Here is a 26246-nt window from a genome sequence, read left to right on the forward strand (position 1 = left end):
TAAGGTGTTTGACAGAGGGCATCTGGCAGAGGATGCACCTGGGGCAGGCTTCTAGGGAGTGTGTGAGTGCTCATCTTGTTATATTGTATTATATGAAAGGGTAGAGAACCATACAATGAGTGAGAAGGTGTTATGCCCCCATCTTGAGGAGACCTTGATGTACTTAGAGGGGAAGGCGTCTCTTGAGAGCATGGGTGGCTCCTAATGGTGAAGGACAGACTTAGTGTGTCAAGCCCTCAGCATTGTTTCAAATATCTATGAATCTTGTCCTTCAAGCAGTGAAACTTGGTCTTCACTGTGGGCCCTGAGGGGAGGAGGAGAGAGTAGAATAGTTGGAAGAGGGGGTTACTGGGGGGCAATGGAATTTTTTGCATGATACTGCAAGGATGGATACAGGCCCTGTTAAATATCACCAAAAATTTATAAAAGTGTATAGTCTAAAATGTAAACCATAATGTAACCAAAAATTTGTAAGAGTGTGCAGTCTAAAATGCAAACCATAACATAAGCCATAATAGAATCATGGTTAATAGTATGTTTCAATATCTGTACATCAGTTGCAGCACATGTAACATCCACATGTAAAAAGATCATTGCTTGGAAGGAAGAACAGTTTGATGTTGGATAAGTGGGAGTCCCCTGTGTTCTATATGTGACTTTACTGTGCTCTAAAACTTTTTTGAAGACATAATCTAAAAAAAAAAAAGTATGTAGACACTGGGAAAGAAATGGAAGAGATTACCTTGTCACTGTACATACAGGGCCACATCTATTACAGTGATGAAAACAGTGCTAACCTATTATAAATGGAACATTTGGAAATGTTGTTATTAGTTAAGGTGTGCCCAAACCAAAGGAAGGTGGGTGTTAATCAAGTGTGGCTGAAGTCTTTATGAGCAAAGAAAATTGGACAAGGAAATGAAGACCACAGGAGAAGCTGAAAGTCAACAGAACCTGGGAAAGAAAGGAGACAATAATGCCATGTGCATCACCACATGACAGAAAAGTGAAACCTGATTTGCAGGCAGCCAGCAACAGAACGTCAAAGTCTTGAGGAGAAAGATTTGCTTTGCTTACATCTTAATATTGGATTTCTGGCCTCAAAACTGTAAGCCAAAAAATTACCATTGGTTCAGCCAATTCATCTTGTGATATTTGTGACCTCAGCTGGAAAACAAAGACATGCAGAATGTATTCTTTAATTATTTTGGTATGGCTTCTTTCACTTAGAATAATTTTTCTGAGATTTGTGATGGTTAGGTTTATGGGTCAATTTGGCCAGGTAATTGTGTCCATTTGCTTGGTCAAGCAAACCCTAGCCTAATTGTTACTGTGAGGACAATTCATGGACTTAAATCATCAGTAAGTTGATTGCATCTATGGCCAATTACATTTATAGTCAACTGAGGAGACTGCCTCAACAAAGAGAGGTGTCTCATCCAATCACTGGAGGGCCTTAAAAGGAGAACTGATGTTTTCAGCAATCAGAAGACTGAATTTCCATTTCTACTTCAACTAGCCAGCTTCTCCTTCAGAATCCATTGAAAACCTTCATTGAAGTTCCCAGCTTGCAACCTGAAATACGGTTTTGGACTTGTGTACCCCCACAGTCATATGAGACAATGTTATAAAATCTCATAATATTTACAGATATCTCCTGTCAGTTCTGCTTCCCTAGAGAAACCTGACTAATACAAGATTCATTCATGTTGTTGTCTGTAACAATAATTCATTCCTTTTTTCTTGTTGAGCCATAGTCCATTGCATGGATATACCACAAATTTTAGCCATTTATCTGTTGATGGGAATTTGGATTGTTTCCAGGTTTTTGCTATTACAAATAAAGCAACTATGAACATTTATGTACAAGTCTTTCTATACACATGCATTTCCTTTTTTCTTGGGTAAATACTAGAGTGTAATGGTTGTGTCTTATGGTAGGTGTTTGTTTGACTTCTAAAGAAACTGTCAAACTGTTTCACAAGGTAAGTGCACTATTTTACATTCTTATCAGTAGTATATGTGATTCCAGGAACTCCACATCTTCTTACACATGGCATGATCAGGCTTTTTAATTTTAGCCATTGTAACAGGTGTTTGATAGTATCTCTTTGTGGTTCAAATTATATTTCCTTAATATCTAATGAGGTTGAGTATCTTTCTGTGTGCTTATTGCCATCTGTATATCTTCCCTATTGTCAGTTTTTTTATGAGTAATGGATATTCTCATTATCAAATGCTTTTTCTGCATCTATTGAGGTAGTCATAAAGTTTTTCTTTTTAAATTTGTTAATGTGGTGAATTAGGCTCATTGGTGCTTGAATATTAAATCTAATCTGCATTCCAGGTATAAACCATGCTTGTCTTGATAGTGATTAATTATTCTTTGAATATTTTGCTGGATTCAATTCACTAAAATTTTATTTAGACTTTTTGCATCTATGATAATGAGGGTACTGTTTTCTAAGTCTGTAATATTTAAGTCTGGTTATGGCATCAGGGTAGTTCTGGCCTTGTACAATGAGTTGGGAAAACTGTTCCCTCCTCAATTCTTTGGGCCTGGCAAGGGTAATTTTTAATAGAGAAAAATGAATTTGAGATAATAAAGAGAGTTCATGCTGGTAAAAAGTGCTTCATAAAGAACAAATGCAGACAAGTGCTCAAGATAGCATCTGAGTAAGTACACCATCGTCATCTTTCCTCCAAAGGACCAGCTGTGTGGTGACAGAATTCTGCTGGAGCAGGCTGCTTCAGGAACATACAGGGCAGGAGATGTTTCATCTGAAGAGACTACAGCAGAATTAGTGCTTCTCAGGGTAGAATCGCAGGTCTCTAACACTGAACTGGAAGCTGTGGGAAGGTAAATCCCTTCCCTCTAGGGCTGAGGGTGTGGTGCTCCCCAAGAACTACCAGTTATGTGGCAGCATTCACAAGCTCCGTGCTCCCCAAACACGTGAACCTCAAGCCCATGTTCCCTGAACCCCCACAACCCACATTTTGCAGACCTACATATTCCGAGTCCACATTCTCCCGGGGCTCTGTTTCCCGAAACCAGCACTCCTGGAAATCCAGCATTGGCCTACCCATCGGTTGTAGACTAACTCCTGGAGTGGAGGGTTTAGGTGGAAGGTGCAGAGGGGACCAAGGAGTGCATGTTCAATTTTCTGGTGCCCCTGCTTTTATTGAGTTTGGAGTAGCATATCAGCTGACTTGGGGAGAGCCTAGAAAGAGAGGAGAGGTGAATCTGCTGAGAAAGCCCAATTTACCTAAACACTCTGGGACAGGAAACTTGGTCTGGAAGAATGTGGAGTCAGAAAATTAACTAGCCCTCCTGTAGCACACCTAAGGGAGAGGGACAGTAGGATGTGCTTTAAAGGCTTCCAATCCTATATAGGGTTCCTGGCAAGGGAGGTGCTCTCTCAAGAAATTAAGAGACATTGTTTTCTGAGGTGAGTTGGTTCGCCAGGAACCCATTTGAATTTCCTACAGGAGCCCTCATGTATCCTTCCTGCTGACCTGGGAGAGAGGGAAGTGAGGAAGGAAGAAAGGGGGAAGGTCAGACTCCTAAGCAGTTTATTCAATTGCAAAGAGGATTCCTTGCTTGAGGCCTTATCTGGTCTTTCTTCTTGGTTTGTTTATGTGTTTTTCTTTCCTCTTTATCCCCCACATCCCCCCCCCCCTTTTTTGGTCTTTTTTTCCCTTGCTTGTATTAAGCATTTTCTTCTTTTTCTTTTTTTCTTCTTCTTTTTTCTTTTGTTATATTAGGTGTTGCAGGCAACATTTCTTATTTGCTGTGCTTCCTCATCCTCAATTTCCCTCTTTACTGTGTGTACTGATTTTGACTACCAATGCTATCCCCTTTCCTTTACATCATTCTATCCTCCATCATTTATTGTTTCTCTTATATTCCACCTCTCTTTGTTTAGCCCCCAATTTTTCTGACTTTTTATCTCTAATCCTTCTAATCTGTTTTCTATCTTTTATTCACTCTTAATATTACTGTCCTTTCTTTTCTCTTTCCCTCTCTTCTAACCACACTGGCCTTTTAATTCATACTATATCCCTCCCCATATTCAGTTTACTATCTTATTATAGGTACTCCATTTTTTTATGTTTATAACCATACACAGCTTATGTGAGTTCAATATCCATTCTCCTAGATCTCACATGGTTCTTCTGCTAACTTTCACTATAAATACTACTATTTTCTTTTCTTACCCCTTTTGCGTTCTCTGGTCCTAATATTTTCCTTCAAGGGAACTTAGCCAACGATAAGGAAACAGAATAAGAATAACAAAGTGACAAAGAGAAGACTTAACAAGCACACAAAAACAGAAACTAATTAAACCACAAGATGAAGAAGCTAATCAACTGAATAAACCCAACAATATAAAATGATGCCCAGACAGCAACAAAAAACTACAGACCATACCAATAATCAGGAAAACATGGCCCAATCCAATGAACAAAATAAAAACTAGGAAGAGAAGTGGAACACTGAACAAATAATTAAAGCTCTCAAAACATGTATCATGGACCAATTCAGTGTAGTGAAGGAAGAGATGAAGCATATTAAGAAAACACTTGGAAAGCATACAGAAAAAAATGTAATCATGCACAGAAAGATAATGAATATGATGGGGATCAATAGCACAATCCAAGGAATCAAAAATACACTCTCAGCAAATAACAGCAGATTTGAAGAGGCAGAGAAAAGGATTAGTGATATGGAAGACAGTACATCTGAAATCAAACAGATAGTAGAATTGATTGATAAAAAGATAGAATAAATCAAGCAGGGACTTAAGGACATGAATGACAATGCAAAACACACAAACATATGCATCATAGGCATCCCAGAAGGAGAAGAGAAGGGAAAGGGAACAGAAGAGGTGTTGGAGGAAATAATGGCTGAAAACTTCCCAAACCTATTGATGGAGATGCATGTACATGTCCAGGAAGCATAACTCACCCCAAACAGCATAAACCCAACAGGCCTACTCCAAGACATATACTTGTCAAATTATCCAAAGCTCAAGACAAAGAGAAAATACTAAAAGTAGCAAGAGAAAAGAGAACCATCACATACAAGGGAGGCTCCATAAGATTAAGAGCTTATTTCTCATCTGAAACCATGGAGGCAAGAAGGCAGTGGTATGTCATAGTCAAAGTACTAAAGAAAAGAATTTCCAACCAAGAATACTCTATCCAACAAAACTAACATTCAAAAGTGATAGAGAGTTCAAAAATATTCACAGGTAAACAGAAACTAAGAGAGTATACCAACAAGAAACCTGCCCTTCAAGAAATGCTACAGGGAATTCTGGAGGAAGAAAGGAAAAAACAGGAGAGACAGAGTTTGAGAAGAGTGGGAGATCAACTAAAATGATAGAAAGAGAAAAAAAAAATCAAACAGTATATGACAAACACAAATCCAAAGAAAATATGGCTAATATAAGCAATTCCTTGAAAGTAATAACACTGAATTAAACTCACCTGTTAAGAGATGCAGATTTGAAGATTGGATAAGGAAATATTACCCATCTATATGCTGTCTACAAGAAACATATCTTAGACCCAGGGATTCAAGGATGTTGAATATGAATGACTGGAAAACATTCTTACAAGCCAACAATAACCAAAAAAGGGCAGGTGTAGCTATATTAATATTGGACAAAATAGATTTTAAATGCAAAATTATTGTGAGAGACAAAAAAGGACACTACATATTAGTGAAAGGGATAATCTTTCAAGAAGAAAAAACAATCATAAACATTTGTGCCCCAACAAGGGTACCTCCAAATACATGAGGCAAACACTGGAAAAACTAAGTGAAGGGATATATGCTCCACAAAATCATGCAATGAGAATGACAAATGAGGGAGTGCTGAGTTTCTAGCCAGGGGAGCTCTATCATATTCCCCAATGGAACAACAAAAATCCCCCAAGTGCACTTGGAGCTTCCCTGGATGGTGCTTCAGGGGCAATCACTGGACATTATAAATCCTCACAGGGCCCACTGGATGGAATGGGGGAGAGTATGGGCCATGATGTGAACCATTGACCATGAGGTGCAGAGGTGCCCAGAGACGTACTTACCAAATGCAATGGATGTGTGTCATGATGATGGGAATGAGTGTTGCTGGGGGGGGAGTGGTGGGGTGGGGGTGGTGGGGGTTGAAGGGGTCCTCATATATATTTTTTTAATGTAATATTTTTACAAAATCAATTAAAAAATTAATTTAAAAAAGTCTATAGGCTAAAATGTAAACAATAATGTAACAAAAATTTAGAAAATTGCAGTCTAAAATATAAAACATAATGTAAACCAAAAAAAAAATCCCCCAAGTGCAATGGCAAAGACAAATAAAGAAGAATGGTCCAATAATGAGCCTTTGATCCTGATGACTATGGTTAAGAGCCTGTGTGCCTGAAATATGAACTAGGCCTAGAGTTGCAGGGTGCCTACGAGTTTCCTCCATATTTCTCAAATGTGGCCACTCTCTAAGTTAAACTCTGCATGTAAATGCATTACTTTCCCCCCAGCATGGGACATGACCATCAGGGATGAGCCTCCCTGGTGCTGAGGGATTACTACCAAGCACCAGCTGATGATGTATCTAGAAAAAGATCTTGAATAAAAGGGTCAGTCAGACCAGCAGAATATCTCAGCCCACATGTAATATCAGGTGTTAAAAACTTCTTTTTGACCTTGAATAAAATGGGGAAATGGAAAGGACAAATGAGTTTATATGACTATCAGTCCCCAAAAAAGAATCAGGAGGTTATCAGAGGGGTCACACTTACACATGCCTCAGCAGGGTCCCAGAGATAGCCAAAGTAGATACAACCCCAGGTACTGATTCTCCTCAGGTATACAGAGACCCACAGGTGCTATGGTCATGGCAGATGATTCTGGAGTTCAGGGCCATGTCAGTTGGCCCTACTTTGGAGCTTGCGTTACTGAGTGTGTTGGAGTTGGACTGAGAGGTGCTCTTTCTACACATGCTTCTTCTGTGACTTTAACTGGACCTTTGGTTGGTGCTGGGGTTGGGTTGGTGTATACTCAGGAATCCTGAATCTCTGGATGGTCCATGTGATAGCCAGGCCCTGAGCCTCAGCAGACTTGCAACTCCTACCCTCTGGTTTATTGGAGTTACCCCAGCCAGCTAACAGAAAGGTGAAGAAGGTCAACCACCACATCAGGGAGCCAAGAGTGCCTATAACTGCAAGCAGGAGAAACACATCCATCATCCATGTGGAATCTAAGCCCCTGCTTGATATAGAGGTGGAGTGGGCATAACCATCCCAGGGTCTACAGGATGGAGGAATAGAGTATGGATTAGAGTGGACTTACTGATATTCTACAATAGAACTATTGTGATTAGTAATGGAAGAAATTGTAGCATTGATGTGGAGAAAGTGGGCATGGTAACCGCAGAGGGCAAGGAGAGGGAAGAAGTGATATGATGTGGGGGCATTTTCAGGACTTGGAGTTGTCCTCATTGGTACTGCAAGGACAGATGCTGGACATTGTATGTCCTGCCATGGCCCACTGGGTGGACTGGGGGAAAGTGAAAACCACAATGTTAACCATTATCCATGTGGTGCAGCAGTGCTCCAAAATGTATTCACCAAATGCAGTGAATGTCCCACGATGATGAAAGAGGTTGTTGATATGAGAGGAGTGGGGTGAGGGGGGTGGGTTGTATATGGGGACCTCTTATACTTTTTGATTGTAACATTTTTAAAAAAAGAGGAAAAAAGTGTATAGAAGTCTATAAGCTAAAATGTAAACCATAATGTAAAACATAAGGAAGCTAAAAATTTAGAAATATACAGTCTAAAATATAAGCCATAATGTAAATAAAAGTGGAACCATGTTTGATAGCTATTTTTCAGGTTCTGTACATCAGCGTACATCAGTTGCAGCAAATATAGCATGAACATGTAAAAAGATCACTGCTGGGGAAAGGGGGAAAGGGTTTGATGTTGGATATATGGGAGTCCCCTATACTGTGTGTTGAATTACTGCAATGTAAACCTTTTTTGAAGACAAAATTTTAAATTATGAAAAAAAAAGAAAGGATGTAGACACTGAGGAAGAAACGAAAGTGCCTTGCCACTGTACATATAGGGCAACACCTATTACAATGATGAAAGGCAAAATGTTTGAAACAAAGCTTTATAATATTTTTCATTTTATTAATACAGCAATTTATTTTTACTTTATTTTAGTATTTCTAAATTATTATGTACTCTGTTTCTAAACTTCAAACCCATCACTATATTTCAGTTTCCTATTAATTGAATTTGGCCATATATTAGGCTTCATTGTTAAAGAAGTATAAGACCACAGAGTGGTTCAACTATGACAGGGAAGGAACACTGGTGTGGGGTGTTATTGATGGGGGGCACATGAGTGGGGAGGAGTTTTCCAGGGCATGTATATAGGGGACATAATAATGTTCTGATATATGTTGGGTATTTTTATAGTACAGTTGCAAATGTCAGAGAGGGAGTATTGAGTTCCTACCCAGGGGATCTCTGTCACAGTCCCCAAGGGAACAACAATAATCCCCCAAGTGCAACAGCAAAGACCAATAAGAAGGATGGTCCAATAATGAGTCCTCGATATTGATTACTATGTTTATGAACCTTTGTTCCTGAAATATGAACTAGGCTTAGAGCTGCAGGGTGCCTAAGAGTTACCTCCTGAGAGCCTCCATATTGCTCAAATGTGGCCACTCTCTAAGTCAAACTCACCATGTAAATGCATTACCTTCCCCCCAGCTTGGGAGATGACTCCTGGGGATGAGCTTCCCTGGCACTGAGGGATTACTACCAATCACTAAGTGATGATGCAACTAGAAAGAGACCTTGAATACAAGGGTCAATTCAGACCAGCAGAATATGTCAGCCTACATGTTGGATCAAGTATTAAAAACTGCTTTTTGACCTTGAATAAAAGGGGGAAATGGCAAAGGCAAATGAGTTTATATGGTTAAGAGTCTTCCAAAAAGTCATCAGAGGGGTCATGCTTACACACACCTCAGCAGGACTCCAGAGAAAACCAAAATAGATACAACCCTAGGTGCTAGTTCTCCTGAAGGCTACAGAGATCCACAGTGTATAGGGTCATGGCAGATGGATTTGGAGCTCTGTGCCATGTCAGAGGGCCCTACTTTGGAATTTGTGCTCCTGAGTGTGATGGAGCTGGACTTAGATGTGACCTTCCTACACATGCCTCTTCTGTCACTTTTACTGAACCTGTGGATGGTGCTAGAGATGGTGCATACTGAGGGGGCTTGAATCTCTGGGCTGCCCATGTGCCATCTGGGCCCTGAGCCTCAGCTGAATTGTGATTCCTACTCTCTGGTTCATTGGACTGTTGGATTATTGGACCCAAAGGGTATCGGGAATGAAAGAAAGAGAAAAGGGGAGAGGAAACAAAGAGAAAGAACTAATGAGCTGGGATCAGGGGGTCTGCGAGTAATGACTTATTTTCTACATGTGGCATTATATATACTCAAACTATTGAGATAACAAGCAGTGTAACTACACATTAACAAGACTCATAAATTAAAGAACTTATCTCAAAGTACAAAGATTCAGTATTCCTTTCAAACTACAAAGTGTGTTGGCACATATTTCTCCCTGCTCCATACAGCTCTGTCCTGTTGACTCAAAAGGCTTAATTGCTACATTCCTATGTTAAAAGCATAGCCATGGAAACAGCACGTCTCCCTTTGTGAGACCACTATGCCTCAGTTTCCAACATTGGACTTACCCAGGTCAGTTAGCAGGGAGGTGAAGATGGTTAACCACCACACCAGGGAATCAAGAGTGCCAACAACTGCAAGCAGAAGAATTGCATCCATCATCCTTGTGGAATCTAAGCCCCATCTTGATCTAGAAGTGGAGTGGACATCACCATCCCAGGGTCCACAGAATGGAGGAATAAAATATGAATTAGAGTGGACTTACTGATATTCTACTATAAAACTATTGTGACTAGTAATAGAAAAAATTGTAGCACTGAGGTGGAGAAAGTAGTTGTTGAGGGCAGGGAGAGGGAAGAGGAGATGTGATGTGGGGGTATTTTTGGAACTTGGGGTTGTCCTAAATGATAATGCAGGGACAGGTCCTGGACTTTATGTATCCTGCCATTACCCACTGAATGTACTGGGGGAGAGTGTGAACTACAGGCTAAACTATTATCTATGTGGTGCATCAGTGCTCCTAAATGTGTTCACCAAGTGCGATGAGTGTGCCACAGTGAAAGATGAAGCTGTTGATGTGAGAGGAGTGGGATGGAAATGTGGGGGGAATACGGAAAACTCATATTTTTTAATGTAACTTTTTAATGTATATGTCTTCAAAATATACAATTTACAAAAATGATGGGGTAGGGGATGGGGAGTGGGGTATATGGGGACCTCTTGTGTTTTTTATATTTTTTATGTCTTTTAATGTAACATTCTTTGTGATCTATTAACTTTAATTTTAAAAAGTGTAAAAAAAAAAAAAGAACAAATGCAACTACAAGATGCCAGTAAGTTTGAATTTATTTTCTCTTTAATCTTCACAACAACCCCTGAGAGGGTTAAGTGTCCCTATTTATAGGTGAAGAGGCTGAGTGGTTGTGACTTGTCAGTGGTTACTTAGCTGCAAAGAGTTGTTGCAAACTAAATCCACCTTCAGTCTTCTTCCCTCCCAAACTCAGGGCAGCATGAATCCCCCCTCATCTGGAAGCCATCCCTGTTGGCTGCTGTGGAACTCTGGAACCAGGGGAGAACTGTAGATAGCCTAAAGGGAAGTGGAAGACGTGACCCTCTCTGTGCATCACTCTTGGAGAGGAAGGGTGTGGTCATTTGAGAGGAGGGCTCTCTTTTGTCTGTGATTGGAGATGTGGGGACACTTTGGGAAGGGACTTCAGCATGTGATTCTGAGGACACTGGACAGATGACAATTGGAATTCGATTTTCCCCATAGCAGGCCAAAGGTTGGAAGTAGGGCCTCAATAAGCCTGCAAACTGATGTGTCTGGGTATAAATGAGTGATTGATCATTTATGTTGAAGAAGGAAATGGTCCCACCTTCATAGTCCAGGAAGATTCCTATTCGTGTAAGAGGTGTCGTTGGGGAGAGGTAGATTCTACTGGGGTTGAATGAGAAATACTGATTTTGTGTGCTCTTTCCAAGAACCCAGTATACATTAAGGGGAGACACAATCGCATGCTGCATCTTCCTGTCCACATCATCCAGGCACACTCCCAAACACCACCCTCCCAGTGGACCCACGTCCACTTCCCAGTAATGTTTCCCTGCAGAGAAACCCTGAGAAGCCACCACACACTTTTTCTTGAATCTTTTCTCAGAATATGGCACTGGTTGAGGAACATCCATATAGGTTACTGATCTCAGATTGGAAATGAAGAGCTGGGGATGAGCTGAGTCTTGGTCCAGAGTGACCTCCACTGTGGCACAGAGGGGAAAGAGAGAGACCAAGAGTTATGAGGAAAGGAGGGTGCCTGAGCCAGACCCAGAAGTTACCCCATTTGGTCCCACACTGGCTCAGGATGGATCAGGTGAGGTTCAGAGACAGTCTCCATCAGACACCACATCTCTGGCTCTTCCTTCATCACCTCTGCAGCCCTGGGTCCTAACTAATGAACTAGAGATAATGCAACTACGAGTTTGTAAATTGATGGACAGCATCCCAACACAACCACTCTCCTTCCACAAAAGCTCCTATTTGGCACTGCTGAGACCCAGCTATTTAGCTTCCTCCCATCCATTAGTTCCTTCCCAACTTCACTTCCTTCCCTTGCAGCCCAGACCCCATGGTCAGTCACAGCTACCCTCAATTCCCTGGAGTTTTGCCTGAATTTCCAACCTGGCTCACTCCAGCCCATGTCCCCACCCCCACCCCCACACACCTGGGCCGTACAGTGTATCTGAAAGAATGCATGGGAGGATTGCAGATTTGTTGTCTACCAGCTGGGTGGGCCTCAGTGTCACTCAGGAGCTCTGTATCTACCACTGGTCATGTCCTTCTCCCACTCCCACCTGAGGGTGTATGCCACAGTTATCTTCTCAGATGTTAGTACCTGAGTGTTCACGAGCATCTCTCCATTCTGAAAATAAGTAGAGGGACCTGCTCAATGCTGACATAGAGAGGAGAAGGCAAGGCTAGGAGAAAGACCAGGGGTGGTTGTTGTTTTGGGGTATCATGGCCCACCTAAGATTTGATAAAAACCTATGGGTCTTCATTACACCTTCCCCCAACATTTGCACAGTTTCAGTGTCCCCTGAGCCCTGCAGCCCACCACGATTTTGCTTCCCCTAGGACCTACAGGCTTTTGTTATAGGAATCCATTAAGTAGGGACATGGGAGGGATAGATATATGGGGGAAAGGAAAGCTGCTCTCACCAGCCTGTTTTTTCTGCTTTCTCCAATCTGAAAACAAGAAAACACAGAGGTAACTAAAATCATGGAATAGGACCCAGAGCAGTGTGTGGCAGGAAAACTCTGCATATGACAACAGTTTTACGTAGGTTTTCCTGGAATTTTCATGAAACAAAATGCAAAATATTCAGTGCCTGAGACAACATCTAGATAAAGATCAAAACAACAGACCAGTGGGGAAATTGAGGAAGACACCCAACAGGTTTTTCACCATTCTGAGCCTGCATCCCATGGAGAGTTCATGTACAATTTCTCTCACATGAAATGCACCAGCATGCTAATTTTGCAGACAATTTTAGGAGTTTTCCAGACTTTGCTGCCCATCTTCACTGGTTATTGGATGGGGAGAGCGAACCAGCTTCTTTCCTTAGGTTGCCCATTTACTTTCTGTCCACTCTGGAACCAGAAAGCACACAGATGGCTTAAACCATGGAACAAGGATGGACCCAGTAGAAGTGTGTGTATGGAAGGCTACAAACATAAGACACTTACCCAATTCTGCCTGGAGTTTCCCTGAAACAGAAAGGGAATATTCAGCAATTAGCACAAGATAGTGTAAGGTATAATATACCATGGCTCCTTGCTCAGGTTGTACAGGCTGTGGAGTCTGAATGACAAGAGATCTCCCAGAACTATCCTTTATACTTCTCTCATCCCTGCCCCAGTGTTTAGCATCTCTATGTGGGGGAAAAAAAACCCACAAGAGATCAGGATAGGCTTACTCAAGAGATTGTCTACTATCTGGGAGTCTGTGGCAATGGAGCTTATTGGAGAGAGTGGCAACTGGGAGGGGGAGATGAAATTATGGCATATGCTCTTAATGGAGAGATATTTTCCCCAGGAGGAGGAAATTGGCTATTGATGATGAAAATTCTTAGTGAAACTGCCTCTTTTTTTTTAGTCATTTTCAGTCACTTTGATTTTTACTTTCATAAAAAACAAAAAGTAATGGGGTTTTCTAAGAAATGTGTATAAGCTCTAAATATGCTAAAAATCATTCTTCCCTTAATCCTCAACCTTACATGGAGTAGGAATGGGCTGTCAGGAGCTGGCATTTCTTAAGGAAGCCATTTGAGAAAGAGGATGAGGACTGTGGGCTGTGGTCCAGGTGATGGGCCCCTAGTCCCAGTACTGGGGCACCAAACCAGAGAGGTACATGGGAGTTTCCCTGATCCTGGCCGTGCTGAAACCATGTAAATCCATAGGCTCAGGATTCTCTATTTCACTTACTCTGGTATTTCAAGAATAAAATAATCTTCCCGATGATACAAACACATAGGCTGAAGCAGAGTAATCCCAGTAAAACGGAAGCCAGGCGCCAAGGTGAAGGCTGGAAAAATGTTTCTGAAAAACAAGTCCACAGAACCCCTTAGTGGTTACTGAATAGTGAAGGCAATTTGATTCTCATTTAAAGAATCCTCTTGGACTTTGAGATGAAAAAGATATTTTTCTGTATTTTCTTCTAAGTGTTTAAAACTTTGCATACATATTCTGCCTAGGTCTTGATCTTGGGTTTTATTTTGGTATCCAAAATACGATGGTGATCTGAATTCATTTTCTTCTAAATAGATACCTGTGCCAGCAACATTTATTCAATTAACTTTCCTTTATACACTTTACACATGATGGCACCTCTGTCTAATATCAAGTTCTCTCTCTGTATCCATAATTCCAACTGGTTTATTTATCACAGCTCTGGAATATGTCTTGATATACTGTATACTACATGCACACACACATTAATATATACTATATTAGTGTCTCAGCTCTTCTTACTCAACTGTGCTTTGGCAACTCTTGCCCATTTGCTCTGCCACATAAATGCTGAAAGTGATTTGTTAAGTTCTAAGGAAACTGCTCAGATTTTGAGTAGAATTGTATTGATCTATAGATCAGTTCTGGGAATCTTCTTTTCTAGCTATATCTTTCCTCATTTTTCAATTACCTTTTAATAAAGTTTTACAATGCCTTGCAATAAGAGTTTGCAAGTATTTTTTACTCGTTAACAAAATTGAATTTTTATTGTTGTTGCGTAACACGTGCTATTTTTATGTCTTTGTTGGTAAATAGAACTGCAATTTTTCTGATTCATTAATCTCATTACCATGAACATAATGAATTCATTTATGAATTGAAAGAATTTGTAGATTTATTTGGGCTTTCAGTATATATCACCACATAACTATGAACAATCGTCATTCTATTTCTTCCTTTCTAAAAGTTAAAACTCCTATTTCATTTTCCTACCCTTCTTGCAACTTTTAGTACTCAAATATAATAGTGAATAGAAATATTTAATGCAGTCAGCCTTAAGTACCTAATTTTAAATAACATATCATTATGCATGATGTATACTATAGGTTTTTAATATTTAAATGACATATCATTATGTATCATGTTTGTTCTAGGTATTTTGGATGTCTTTTATGAGATTAAGATGGTTCTTTATTATTTCTTGATTCATAAGAAGATCTCTTCTATTACTGTAGTGACATGAGTTTTAAATCATGAATGGATTTTAAAATTTATCTATGCTTTATCTACATCCATTGAAAAAATGATAATGTTTTTCTCCTTTAAGTAATTAAGGTAATCATCACATTAATATATATTTCAGTGATGAACTAACCTTTTATTCTAAGATAAGCTCCATTTGATCATGATGAAATATGGTATTTGCACATGTTTGGTTTGGGTTTACAAAATTTCTAATAGCATTTTTACATCTATGTTTCTGAGTAAGGTTAGCCAGTACACTTCCTTTTACAAACCTCCATTGGCTCTATTGGTTTCAGAATTATGTTAAGCTAAGCAAATGAGTTTAACACATCCTACTTCTCTCTTTATTGGAGTTTTCCATTTTCTTGAAAACTTGCATTTTGGCAAAGTAATATGGCTCTGGTGTCTTTTTTGTACAAAGACTTTTAATTCCTTTAGTGGTTATAGAGCTAGCCAGGTACTTTATTTTCCCTTGAATCAGACTTCGTATTTTCTATTTTTCTAGAAACTTTTTTATTTCATCAACATCAAATATAGTAGTACAAAGTTATTCATAATCAGTTTACCTTTTAAATCTCTGCTGCATTAGTTCTGTGCACCTTGCTATTTCCTATACTACTCTCTTTTATTTTTTGTTGATATTGTTAGAAGCTTATCTATTTTAATATTACTTTGAGGTATCTAAGTTTAGCTTTGTTTACCTGTCCTAATTGTCTTTTTATTTATGTCAATCCTTCATATATGATTTCTATCCTTCTCTTTTCTTTCAGTTCATTTTGAAATAAATATGGATTCCTAATAGATACATTTTGGACTTCTTCACTTCTAAAATGAACGTTTTAGAATATAATTTTCCTCAGAAAATTACATTAGCTCCATTTGGCACATTATGGTATATTGTGATTTCATTGTCATTCAGTTCTAAATATTGTCTAATTACTGTTGTGACTTTAGTCAAGGAACTCTCAGTTATTTTAGAAGTGTTTTTTTTTAAATTTCCAAACATATATGAATTTTAAATTATCTTTCATTATGTCATTTAAATTAAAATATTGTGGTTAGTAATTGTTGTTTATAGAATGCCAATTATTTCACATTTTCTGAAGACCACTTTATGTGTTTGTACAGTGTGAAATTTTGTAAATGTCCAAGTGTGCTTTGAAATAGTTTTCAAATTAGGGATGCAGCCTTCTAATAATGTCTATTAGATGATACTACCTAGTTTGTAGTTCAAATATTCTATAATATTTCTAATTTTGTCTACTTATTTAATCAGTGCTGGAACTCATATTTCAATTTTGCCTTATATTTTTATTGATATTTGCTTTATGTATAGTAAAGATATATTATAAAATGCATATATATTTAAAATTTTAACATTTTCCTGGAGAATTAACTGTTTATATTTATGAAATAATTCTACCTCTAATAATGCTTTTTTCTTAAAACTTTTTTTCCTTTTCTTAACAGTAATATATCTATGTTCTCCTTTGGTTAACATTTATTTGCCTGATATGTCTTCTTCCACATTTTATTTTTAATGAATATCTCATCTGTTTTACATTTTCCTTTTTTGAATTGCAAGAGTTGGAGTATTTTAATCTAGTCTGATATCATTTGTCTTACAGTTGGTAAATTAAGTCTTTATATTTATATAATAATTACTGACAAATTTGGGTTTGCTATCATTATCCTGCTATCATTATAATAGGATATCCTAATTATCCTTCCCAAATTATCTATATTTTTATTTTATTCTGTTTCATATATGCTAATTCAATATGTTTTCTAAAAAATGATAAATTACTTAGTCCTACAGTTAGCTTTAAGGTTTGTATGTACGGAGTTTAAAGGGGTATATTATGTGAGTAAAATGTGTTAAAAGAAATATTTCATGCTACTTCCCTGGAATTGTAAGCAGTTCTATTTCCACCTAATCAAAATTTTATGATTTTTCATAAATCATTGACCTTTGACTTTCAAGATGAGCCATTGAAACTGGGCAAGACTAAATAATTATCTTGTGATAGAGGCTCCTGTTCTCCCTACTGTTACCCAAGCATCCCCTCCCCAACCCTCCTTGCACCTTCTCCTTCTGACCACTCACCTCCTATCCATATTCTGGTTTCCACCTTTCGGGTCTGGTCAACATGCTGGATGGAACATGATATGCTTCCGGCATCTTCTTGGACTGTAAGGTAGGTCTCCACCTCAAACAGGCCATCTTTGTCGGTATTCACCTTGTAGCCTGAGGGTAAATCATGTCCCTGTGGTCCTATCCACTTCACTGTGGGCTGGGGGAACCAACCCGAAGACTGGCAGCTTATCTGGATTTCTCCATCAACATATCCCACCATAGAAACAAGAGGAGTTGAGCCCAGCACTGGGGAGAAAACAGGGACGGAGTGAAAGCAGAGATCATATCCCAGGCCACAGCTGTTATGATCCAGTTTCATCAAGCATATATTCATCCCTTCCCCATTCTTTCTTTTATGCACACCTAACTTAAAACACTATTTTAAGCACTTCCGTGGTCTTTGTTCATTCGACATTTATTTAGTAACTACTATATGCCTGGCTATTCCTAAGCACTAAAAATGAAGTGAATAAGACAGAGACCTTTCTATGAAGAAGTCACTAACTAATGGGAGACAAATGCAAACAAATACATTTCTTTGTGAAAAATTGCATCTATGGGAGCATGATCAAGTTAGGACAAAGAAAGAGGACATCTCAGGATGTCATGGGTGATATTTGCATTCTACAGTGTCTGATGAATAGGAGTTTTTGTGGTGGACAATATGGAGAGAAGCATTAGCATGACAGATAAAGGGGCAAGTATATACCATGGCATGATAGGAATGCATGGTGTGGTGTGTTCTAGGTGCATTTGGTATTTCTGAGCTGTGATTGGCAAGAGGGCATGAGAGTGAGATCAGGTCTGAGTGAGGCACAGAGGCAGGCAATGGGAGCTGTCAGTCCACTGTACTCAGAGGTGTGGGCTAACATCCTGCAGGTTCTGTAATTCCCTAGGGCTGTTGACTAGCTTCTAGCAGGTAGGAGTTAGACTGGACTTACATCTTTGAGAACTGCTCCCCCCAGCAACAACATCAATGAGGGATCTCAGGAGCCTCTCCATTGCAGAGTGGCCATGATATCACTCACTGAAGTCATTCAAGTGAGAGAAAAGAAGACCTAGAAGGCAAGGAAGCTATGAGAAGGGAGAGGAGAGCAGTAGCTATTTGAGACATAGATTTCACAGGACAAACTGTAGGCCAAGAAAAGCTTTAGTCTGATCTCATAACTTATGAATCAGGAGATCAAAGAGAGCACACTTTACAAAGGTGACCTATTTTATTTTATTTTTTTTTAATTTTTTAATTCATTTTTAAAAAATATTACATTCAAAAAATATAAGGTCCCCATTCACCCCCACAGCCCCCACCCCATCACTCCCCCCACAGCAACACTCTCCCCCATCATCATGACACATCCATTGCATTTGGTAAGTATATCTCTGGGCATCGCTGCACCTCATGGTCAATAAGGTGACCTATTTTAGATCATATGTTATTTCTCATCTCCATACCTTGGCATTTAGACCAATGCGTGGTACCTAACTAATGTTTTTTTGAGTGAATAAATGAATGAAGGAATGATGGTGTAAGCAGAAAGAATGGGGGTTCATAAAAGATAGCATAAGCTTGTTTCTTCCTGCTCCTTCCTGTGTTCCTGATTTCCCTGTGACAACTACAATGGTGCAGTCAAATAAAACCACATAGGAATTTATTCCTCTAATGTGTTTTGGGATGAATACTTTGACCCAGTCCTTCCATGTGAGTATCACACCTTTCTCATAGCAGGCAAAGATTGTGGAAGCTATCTATTACTCACAGTTGAATGTATTCCCACAATATGTATCTCATTATTATATTTGATTGTGGTTAAAGCACTGTCATATTTTGTAAAACAATAGTTTCTGTAGATGTTTTCTATTCACTGTTTTCAAATAAGTTATGTACAAACAAATATTTTCTGGTTTTCATTTGAGACAATACATTAAAATATCCCCATTGCAAAAAAAAAAGCTATTACACAGGAGAGTTCCAGGAAGATGGGGTAGGAGTAGGCAGGCAGGGCTCCACTCTTTCACAGGAAGAAGAATGGGCCAAAATCTCTAAGAGGGATCTGCTTTGGGAGTCAGCAGACAAGGACAGTGCTACACAACTCCCAGGAGGCTAGGGACAGAGTGGTGAAGAATCTGAACAAACAAATGTGAGTTACTAAACTTCCATTGTGGCCAGGGGTTTAGTCATTTCAAAGATAGAACATCCAAATTGGAAGAGACAAGAGAACAAAAGAGAAGGGAATGGAAAACATGGGCTAGAGTCTCAGGGAATTGAATAACAATGCAAAAACATACAAATATATGCATTATTGTTGTCCCAGAAGGAGAAGAGAATGGAAAAGGGGCAAGAAATATTGAGGAAATAATGACTGAAAACTTCCCAAACTTTATGAAAAGCATAAATATAAATATCCAAGAAGGACAACACACTCCAAACAGAATAAATCCAAATAGACTACTCCAAGCACCTACTATTCAGAATGAATAGTAGAGATACAGAGAATTCTGAAAGCAGCAAGAGAAAAGCAAAGCATCAATAAAATTGAGTGCCGACCTCTCATCAGAAACCATGGAGGTGAGAAGAAAGTGGGATGATGTATTTAAGGTACTGAAAGAGAAAAACTGCCAACCAAGAATTCTTTATCTGGCAAATCTGTCCTTCAAAACTGAGGGTGAATTTAAAGACTGCACAGACAAACAAAAACTGAGAGGCTTCCAGGAAGATGGTGGACTAGAAAGATATAGGACTCTCTTTTCTCCCAGAAAGAATAGCTAGAGGACAGGCAGAAACAGCTTATTAAAATATCTTCTGGAGTTTGGGACACCAGGAGAACACTGGACACTGGTCAGAAGAAAGAGGGACAAAGGAAAAATTGTGAATCAAAAGCCACAGATGCTACTGCTGGCATAGTCTTCCACACTAAAGACATTTTTAAATAGTCATACTCTGAGTGAGTGGCTACATATAAAGGGGGCACCAGGGATCTACCTCCAGGAAAGGGGAAAGAGGGGAACACAGCCTAAGCTAACTCAGCTTTTGACCCAAAATTTGATTAGCTGTGTCCCACAAGGACATCCAGGCCAGGTGGGACCACATCATGGTTTCCCTGGGAGCCAGCTAGAGACTAAAGAGATCTGGGACTAAAGAGATCCAACCCTTTCAATCTCTCTCTCTACTAACTGGAACTATTGTTGAGGACACAGAGAGGAGTGGAATTATATCCTAGCCAGGAAAAGAGAGGTGACTGACAGTGAAGGTTGGAGAACTGTCTCAGAACGTTTGAATTACAAGGTTCTTAGCTTGATCCAGTACTTGTTGCGGCAAACACACTCTGACCATGCATTGAACTGAGAGAGTTGCCAAAGTGCACCATCTGCTGGCAGAACAATGAAGTTCACATGAAGAATTTAAAAGTAAATAAATGAGAGGCATTTCCAGCCTTTATAACCACCCTACCCAAGGAATTAGGAAGTGGGTCTGCAACCTATTGCTGGGTCTAGAACCCAGTTTTGAGCAACTAAAAGGGACAAACCTAAAGACCCGGGTTGAAACAAAAATCAAAGAAGAGCAGTAACACACAACCTCCTACCACTAACAATGCCTAGGAAAGAGAAATCGAGCATCCGAGTAAACTCACAATTCTAATCAGATACATAGACAGCAGTAAAAAGTTACAATCCATACTAAGAAAATGGAAGACATGGTTTCCAAGAAAAGGACTATATCAAAGCTTCATAAGATATGCAGAATTCAAGACAACTAATTAATGAGATTATCACAAATTTTCAAGATCAAATTAATAAATTGAAAGACAAAGGGGCTAAAGAGATAAATGACATCAAGAAGACATTGAACAAGCACAAAGAAGAATTTGAAAATCTGAATAGAAAAGTAACAGAGCTCATGGGGATGAAAGAAACAATAACTGAGATAAAAAACACATTAGAGGCAAACAACAGCAAACTTGAAATGACAGAGGAAAGAATAAGTGATGCTGAAGGCAGAGCAGCTGAAATTGAAGAAAGAAAGAACAGAGAGAGAAAAGGATGGAAAAAATTGCAGGGGCTCAGGGAGTTAAATGATAATATGAAATGCAACAACATATGTGTCATGGGAGTTCCAGAAGGGAAAGAGAAGGGAAATGGGGCAAAAAGAATATCTGAGGAAATAATAGCTGAAAATTTCCCAACTCTCATGAAAGAATTGAATTTACTATGTCCAAGAAGCACAGCATATCCCAATCAGAATAAATCTGAACAGACCTACTCCAAGACACATATTACTCAGAAAGCCAAATATTAAAGATAAAGAGAAAATGCTGAGAACAGCAAAGGAGAAGCAAATCATCACATACAAGGAATGCTCAGTTAGACTTAGAGTGCATTTCTCATCAGAAACCATGGAGGCAATATGGAGTATGATACGATTAGGAGACTGAAAGAGAAAGACAGCCAGTTGAGAACTCTTTACCTATCAAAAATTTTCCCCCAATATGAAGTGAGTTTAAAATATTCACAAACAAACAGAAACTAAGAGAGTACATAAAAAAGAATCCACTTTTGCAGGAAATATTAAAGGAAACCTTAGCACCTGAAAAAATAAAAAAGACAGAAAAGAGAGGCTTGGAGGAGAGTAGAGAGGAAAGAATAATAGACAGGATAACCAAGAGTAAAACAGACAAAAATTAAATATGATATATGAAATCCAAAGAATAAAATAGTGGAAGTAAATAATGCATTTACAGTAATATCACTGAATGTGAATGAATTAAATTCCTCAATAAAAGATAAAGGCTGACAGAACTGATTAAAAAAAAATGAGCCTGTCATCCATAGCTGTCTGCAAGATATTCACCCAGGGATACAAATTGGCTGAAAGTGAAATGTTGTAAAAATATACTCCATGCAAACAGTAACCAAAACAAGAGCAAGGGTGGCTCTACTAATATCAGACAAAATATATTTTAAATGCAAAAAAAAGTATAAGAAATTAAGAAAGCCATTATATATTAATAGACAGGGCAATCCATGAGGAATTAATAACAGTCAAAAAAATATCTATGCACCTAACCGGGTGCCCCAAAATACATGAGACAAACTCTGGCAAAACTAAAAGGAGAAATAGACATCTCTACAAAAATAGTTGGAGACTTCAACATGCCACTCACCTCAATAGATAGAAGAACTAGACAGAAGATCAACAAGGAAACAGAGAACTTGAATAATATGATAAATGAGCTAGACCTAATAGACATACAGAACATTGCAACCTAAATCAGCAGGATATATATCTCCTTAAGTGCTTATGGATCTTTATCCAGGAGAGACCATATGTTGGGTCACAAAACATTTCTTAATAAATTTTAAAAGATTGAAATCATACAAAGCACCTTATCTGACCATATTGAAATGAAGCAGGCTATTCATAAAAGGTGGGAAAGATGAAATTTCACAAATATATGGAGAATATACAACATACTCCAAAACAGTCAGTGAAATTTCAAGAGAAAATAGTAAATATCTTGAGATGAATGAAAATGAGAACACAACTTATCAAAACTTATGGGATACAGCAAAGGCAGTGCTGAGAAGGAAATTATATTCCTAAATACCTGTAGTAAAAAAGAAGAGTTAAAATCAAAGACCTAACTAAACACTTAGAGGAACTAGAAAAGAACATCAAACCAGTGCTAAAGCAAGCAGAAGGAAAGAAATAACAATGATTAAAGCAGAAATAAATGCAATTGAGAAAAAAAAGTAGCGAAAATCAAAATCAAAAGTTTGTTTTTTCAGAAGGTCAATAAAATTGACAAACTTATCTAGACTGCAAAGAAAGAAAGAGATACAAATAAACAAAATTAGTAATGAAATGGAGGACGTTACAACTAACACCACAGAAATAAAAGGGATCATAAGAGAATATTATGAAAATTGTATGCAAAAAAATTAGACAACCCAATTGAAATAGGCAAATTCCTAGAAACACACAAAAACATGCATTGGCTGTACAAGAAATATAACTCACCAAACCAGTCACAAGTAATGAGATGGAATCAGTCATCAAAAATTTCCCAGCAGTGAAATGTCCTGGACCAGGTGGCTTCACAGGTGAATTCTACCAAGCATTTCAAGAATTAGTACCAATACTGTTTAAGTTCTTCCAAAATATTGTGGGGGGAGGGGGGTGAATTACACAACTAATTTTATAAAGCCAATATCACCCTAATACCAAAACCAGACAAAGATACTACAAGAATAGAATATTACAGACCAATTTCTCAAATGAGCATAGTTGTGAAAATATTCAATAAAAATATTTGCAAATGGAATCCAACTGCATAATTAAAGAATTATACACTATGATCAAGTGATTTTTATTCCCAGTATGCAAGAATGGTTCAACACAAGAAAATCAATCAATGTAATACACCACATTAGCAAATCGAAGGAGAAAAAAATCACATGATCATCTCAATTGATGCAGAAAAGGCATTTGACAAAACCCAACATTCTTCCCTGATAAAGAGCCATTCTCCTAATAGAAGATACACAAATAACCAATAAGAATATGAAAATGCTCAATATCTTTGGACATCAGGGAAATGCAAATCTAAATCACAGTGAGATACCACCTCACACCTATATCATGGCTATTATTTTTAAAAAGCTAAGATTAAGTTTTTACATGATTCAGGGAAATTGAAATACTTGTACATTGTTCATGGCACTGTAAAATGTTTCAGCCATTCTGGAAATCATTTTAGTGATTCCTCAAAAAGTTTAACGTTGAGTTACCATATGACCCAACAATCTCACTTCTTGCTATACACCCCAAAGAATTTAAAGCAGGGAATTGAATAGATATTTGCACACTGATGTTCATAGAAGCATTATTCACACTGACTAAAAAATGGAAAAAAAAAACAATGAACCGATAAGTGGGTAAATAAAATATGATATATGCATGTAATGAAATATTATTCAGTTGTAAAAATGAATAAAGTTTTGATACGTGTCACAACATGGATGAACCTTGAAGGCATCATATTGAATGAAAAAGTCAGATACAAAAATTAAAATATTGTATGGTCTTGCTTATATGAAATGCCTATAATAAATACATTTCATAGAGATACTAGATTACAGTTGTCAGAGAGGGACCAGGGGTGAAGGAGGGTTAGGAGAAGTGGGAGTTATTGCTTAATGAATGCAGAGAATGTCTTTGAGGTGATGAACAATTTGGGGTAATAGATGGTGGTGGTGGCATATTTTGAATGTAATTTGTATCTTTGCACTACATTCTACGCTACATTTTATAGTAGTAAAATATGTACAACTTAAAATTTCCCATTTTGTCCACTTTTGAAAGATTAACTGTGGTTAACAGAACATTCTCCCATGAACTATAACAAGTATATATTATACCAATACAGGGAGTCATTAACAGGGTGGGTTGGGGTAAAAACATGCCAAATGTAAAATATTGGGTATAGCTAGCAGTAATGTTTTGATGATGCTCTTTAATACTTTGTAAGAATTGTTTCACAACAGTGCAAGGTGTTGGTGGTAGGGTAATGTATGGGAGCACTGTATGATAATATGCCATTTGTTTTGTAAGTTAACGAGTTATACTATACACTTATTGTGTATGGATATTCATTTGTGAATGATAAACTTCAATAAAAAGTTAAAAAAAGAAATAATAATAATATAAATACATGAATGTTCTTTTAAGAACTGGAACAAATGTATGTCACTATTATAAGGTGGCATGAACATAGTGATGCATGGAAAATATACATTTAATATAACTTATAGACTATAATTAGCAACAATATTATAATATTCTTGCATCAATGTCAAAGAAGGTATTACATCAACATTAAGGGTCATTAATAGAGGGTAAGGGATTTTTTTCTTTTGGACTAAGGAAAACACTCAAAGGTTTACTGGGATGATGACTATAGAACTCTGTGATGAATGTGAGAGCCACGGAGTGTACACTTTGGATAGAATATACAAGACATGGGACTGTATAACACAGTGAACCATGTGGTGGAAGATGGACTGCGGTTAACAGTACAAAAATGAGCATGTCCTCTCATGAACTATAAAAAATGTATAATATTAACACATAATGTTAATAATAGGGAGTGTATGGAAAAAATATACCAAATGTACACTATGGACCATAGTTACTGGTAATAATCTGATCACATTCTTTCATAACCTGTAACAAATGTTCCACAACAATATAAGGTGTTGGTGAAGGGGTGATGTATGGGAATTCTGCACATTATGCATGATTGTTTTGTAAGTTCACAACTTCTATAATAAAAGAATGAAAGAGAAAAGAAGAGTTTGAAAGAGTGAGTGAAAGCTCTCAACAATTAAATATAAGTAATGGAGTCAGGAGTGATGTCATAAAGATAACAATGTAAGACATCTCCAGAAATGTTCCCTACAGAGACAATTAAATAAAAGAGCAAATCCCACTTGCATCTAATTGAAAAAAAAAACAGGCATTTTTCAGCAATGACCACATTTGGCTCCCTAAGGCAAGATACTCTAACATGGAAGATACCAGACTCAGAACAGATGCTCAGAAAAGGGGGAAAACTGAACTGTAGTAAGTTTCAGGCTCTAGGAATGAATGTTGTAGTGAAAAGTTGGCACTGAGAGTTTGGGAGAGCAGTCAAGGGAATCATAGCCATTAGGGAGTATAATTTGCATAAAACAAAAAGAACAGCCAAACATTCCTAGAGAAGAAACAAGAAAGAAAATATCCTGGAGGTGAAAAAGTTGCACATAATATGGCAATCTTAAAAGTTGCTCCACATATACAGAACAAAAGACAGGTGCAGAAGAACTGAGAACATGTAAAGAATTAAACACAGCTCTTTTAAATATTCAGTAAATGCTGGACCAAGCTTTGAAGAAGAACCTTAATACACAGACAATCTGCAATAAAACCCTAGGCAAGAAGGAGAAACTAAATTTCAGTTTTAGCATATCAAAATAATCAAATGAGTAAAAAATCACAGCTCATATTAAGAAACAGGAAGATATGGCTAATTCAAGGGGACAAATCAAAACTTCAGAGGAAACACAGATTTTGGAACAACTAATTTAAAAAGTCCAAATAATC

General features: G+C 38.0%; 1 protein-coding gene across 1 annotated transcript in view; it reads right to left on the reverse strand.

Annotated features, from left to right (window-relative positions):
* Window positions 1–10700: 10700 nt before the first annotated feature.
* The window catches only part of LOC101434596 (butyrophilin-like protein 3), a 103061-nt gene continuing 87515 nt past the window's right edge, over window positions 10701–26246 (reverse strand). The window contains exons 5-10 of the mRNA XM_071218734.1: window positions 17078–17353; window positions 13702–13815; window positions 12964–12984; window positions 12436–12462; window positions 12113–12139; window positions 10701–11479 (exon numbers count right to left, since the gene is read on the reverse strand). Of these exons, the coding sequence (XP_071074835.1) occupies window positions 10701–11479; window positions 12113–12139; window positions 12436–12462; window positions 12964–12984; window positions 13702–13815; window positions 17078–17353 (1244 nt within the window). The remainder of the gene's footprint in view (window positions 11480–12112; window positions 12140–12435; window positions 12463–12963; window positions 12985–13701; window positions 13816–17077; window positions 17354–26246) is intronic.

The sequence above is a fragment of the Dasypus novemcinctus genome, chromosome 2, assembly GCF_030445035.2.
Source record: "Dasypus novemcinctus isolate mDasNov1 chromosome 2, mDasNov1.1.hap2, whole genome shotgun sequence".
Classification (NCBI taxonomy): Eukaryota; Metazoa; Chordata; class Mammalia; order Cingulata; family Dasypodidae; genus Dasypus; species Dasypus novemcinctus.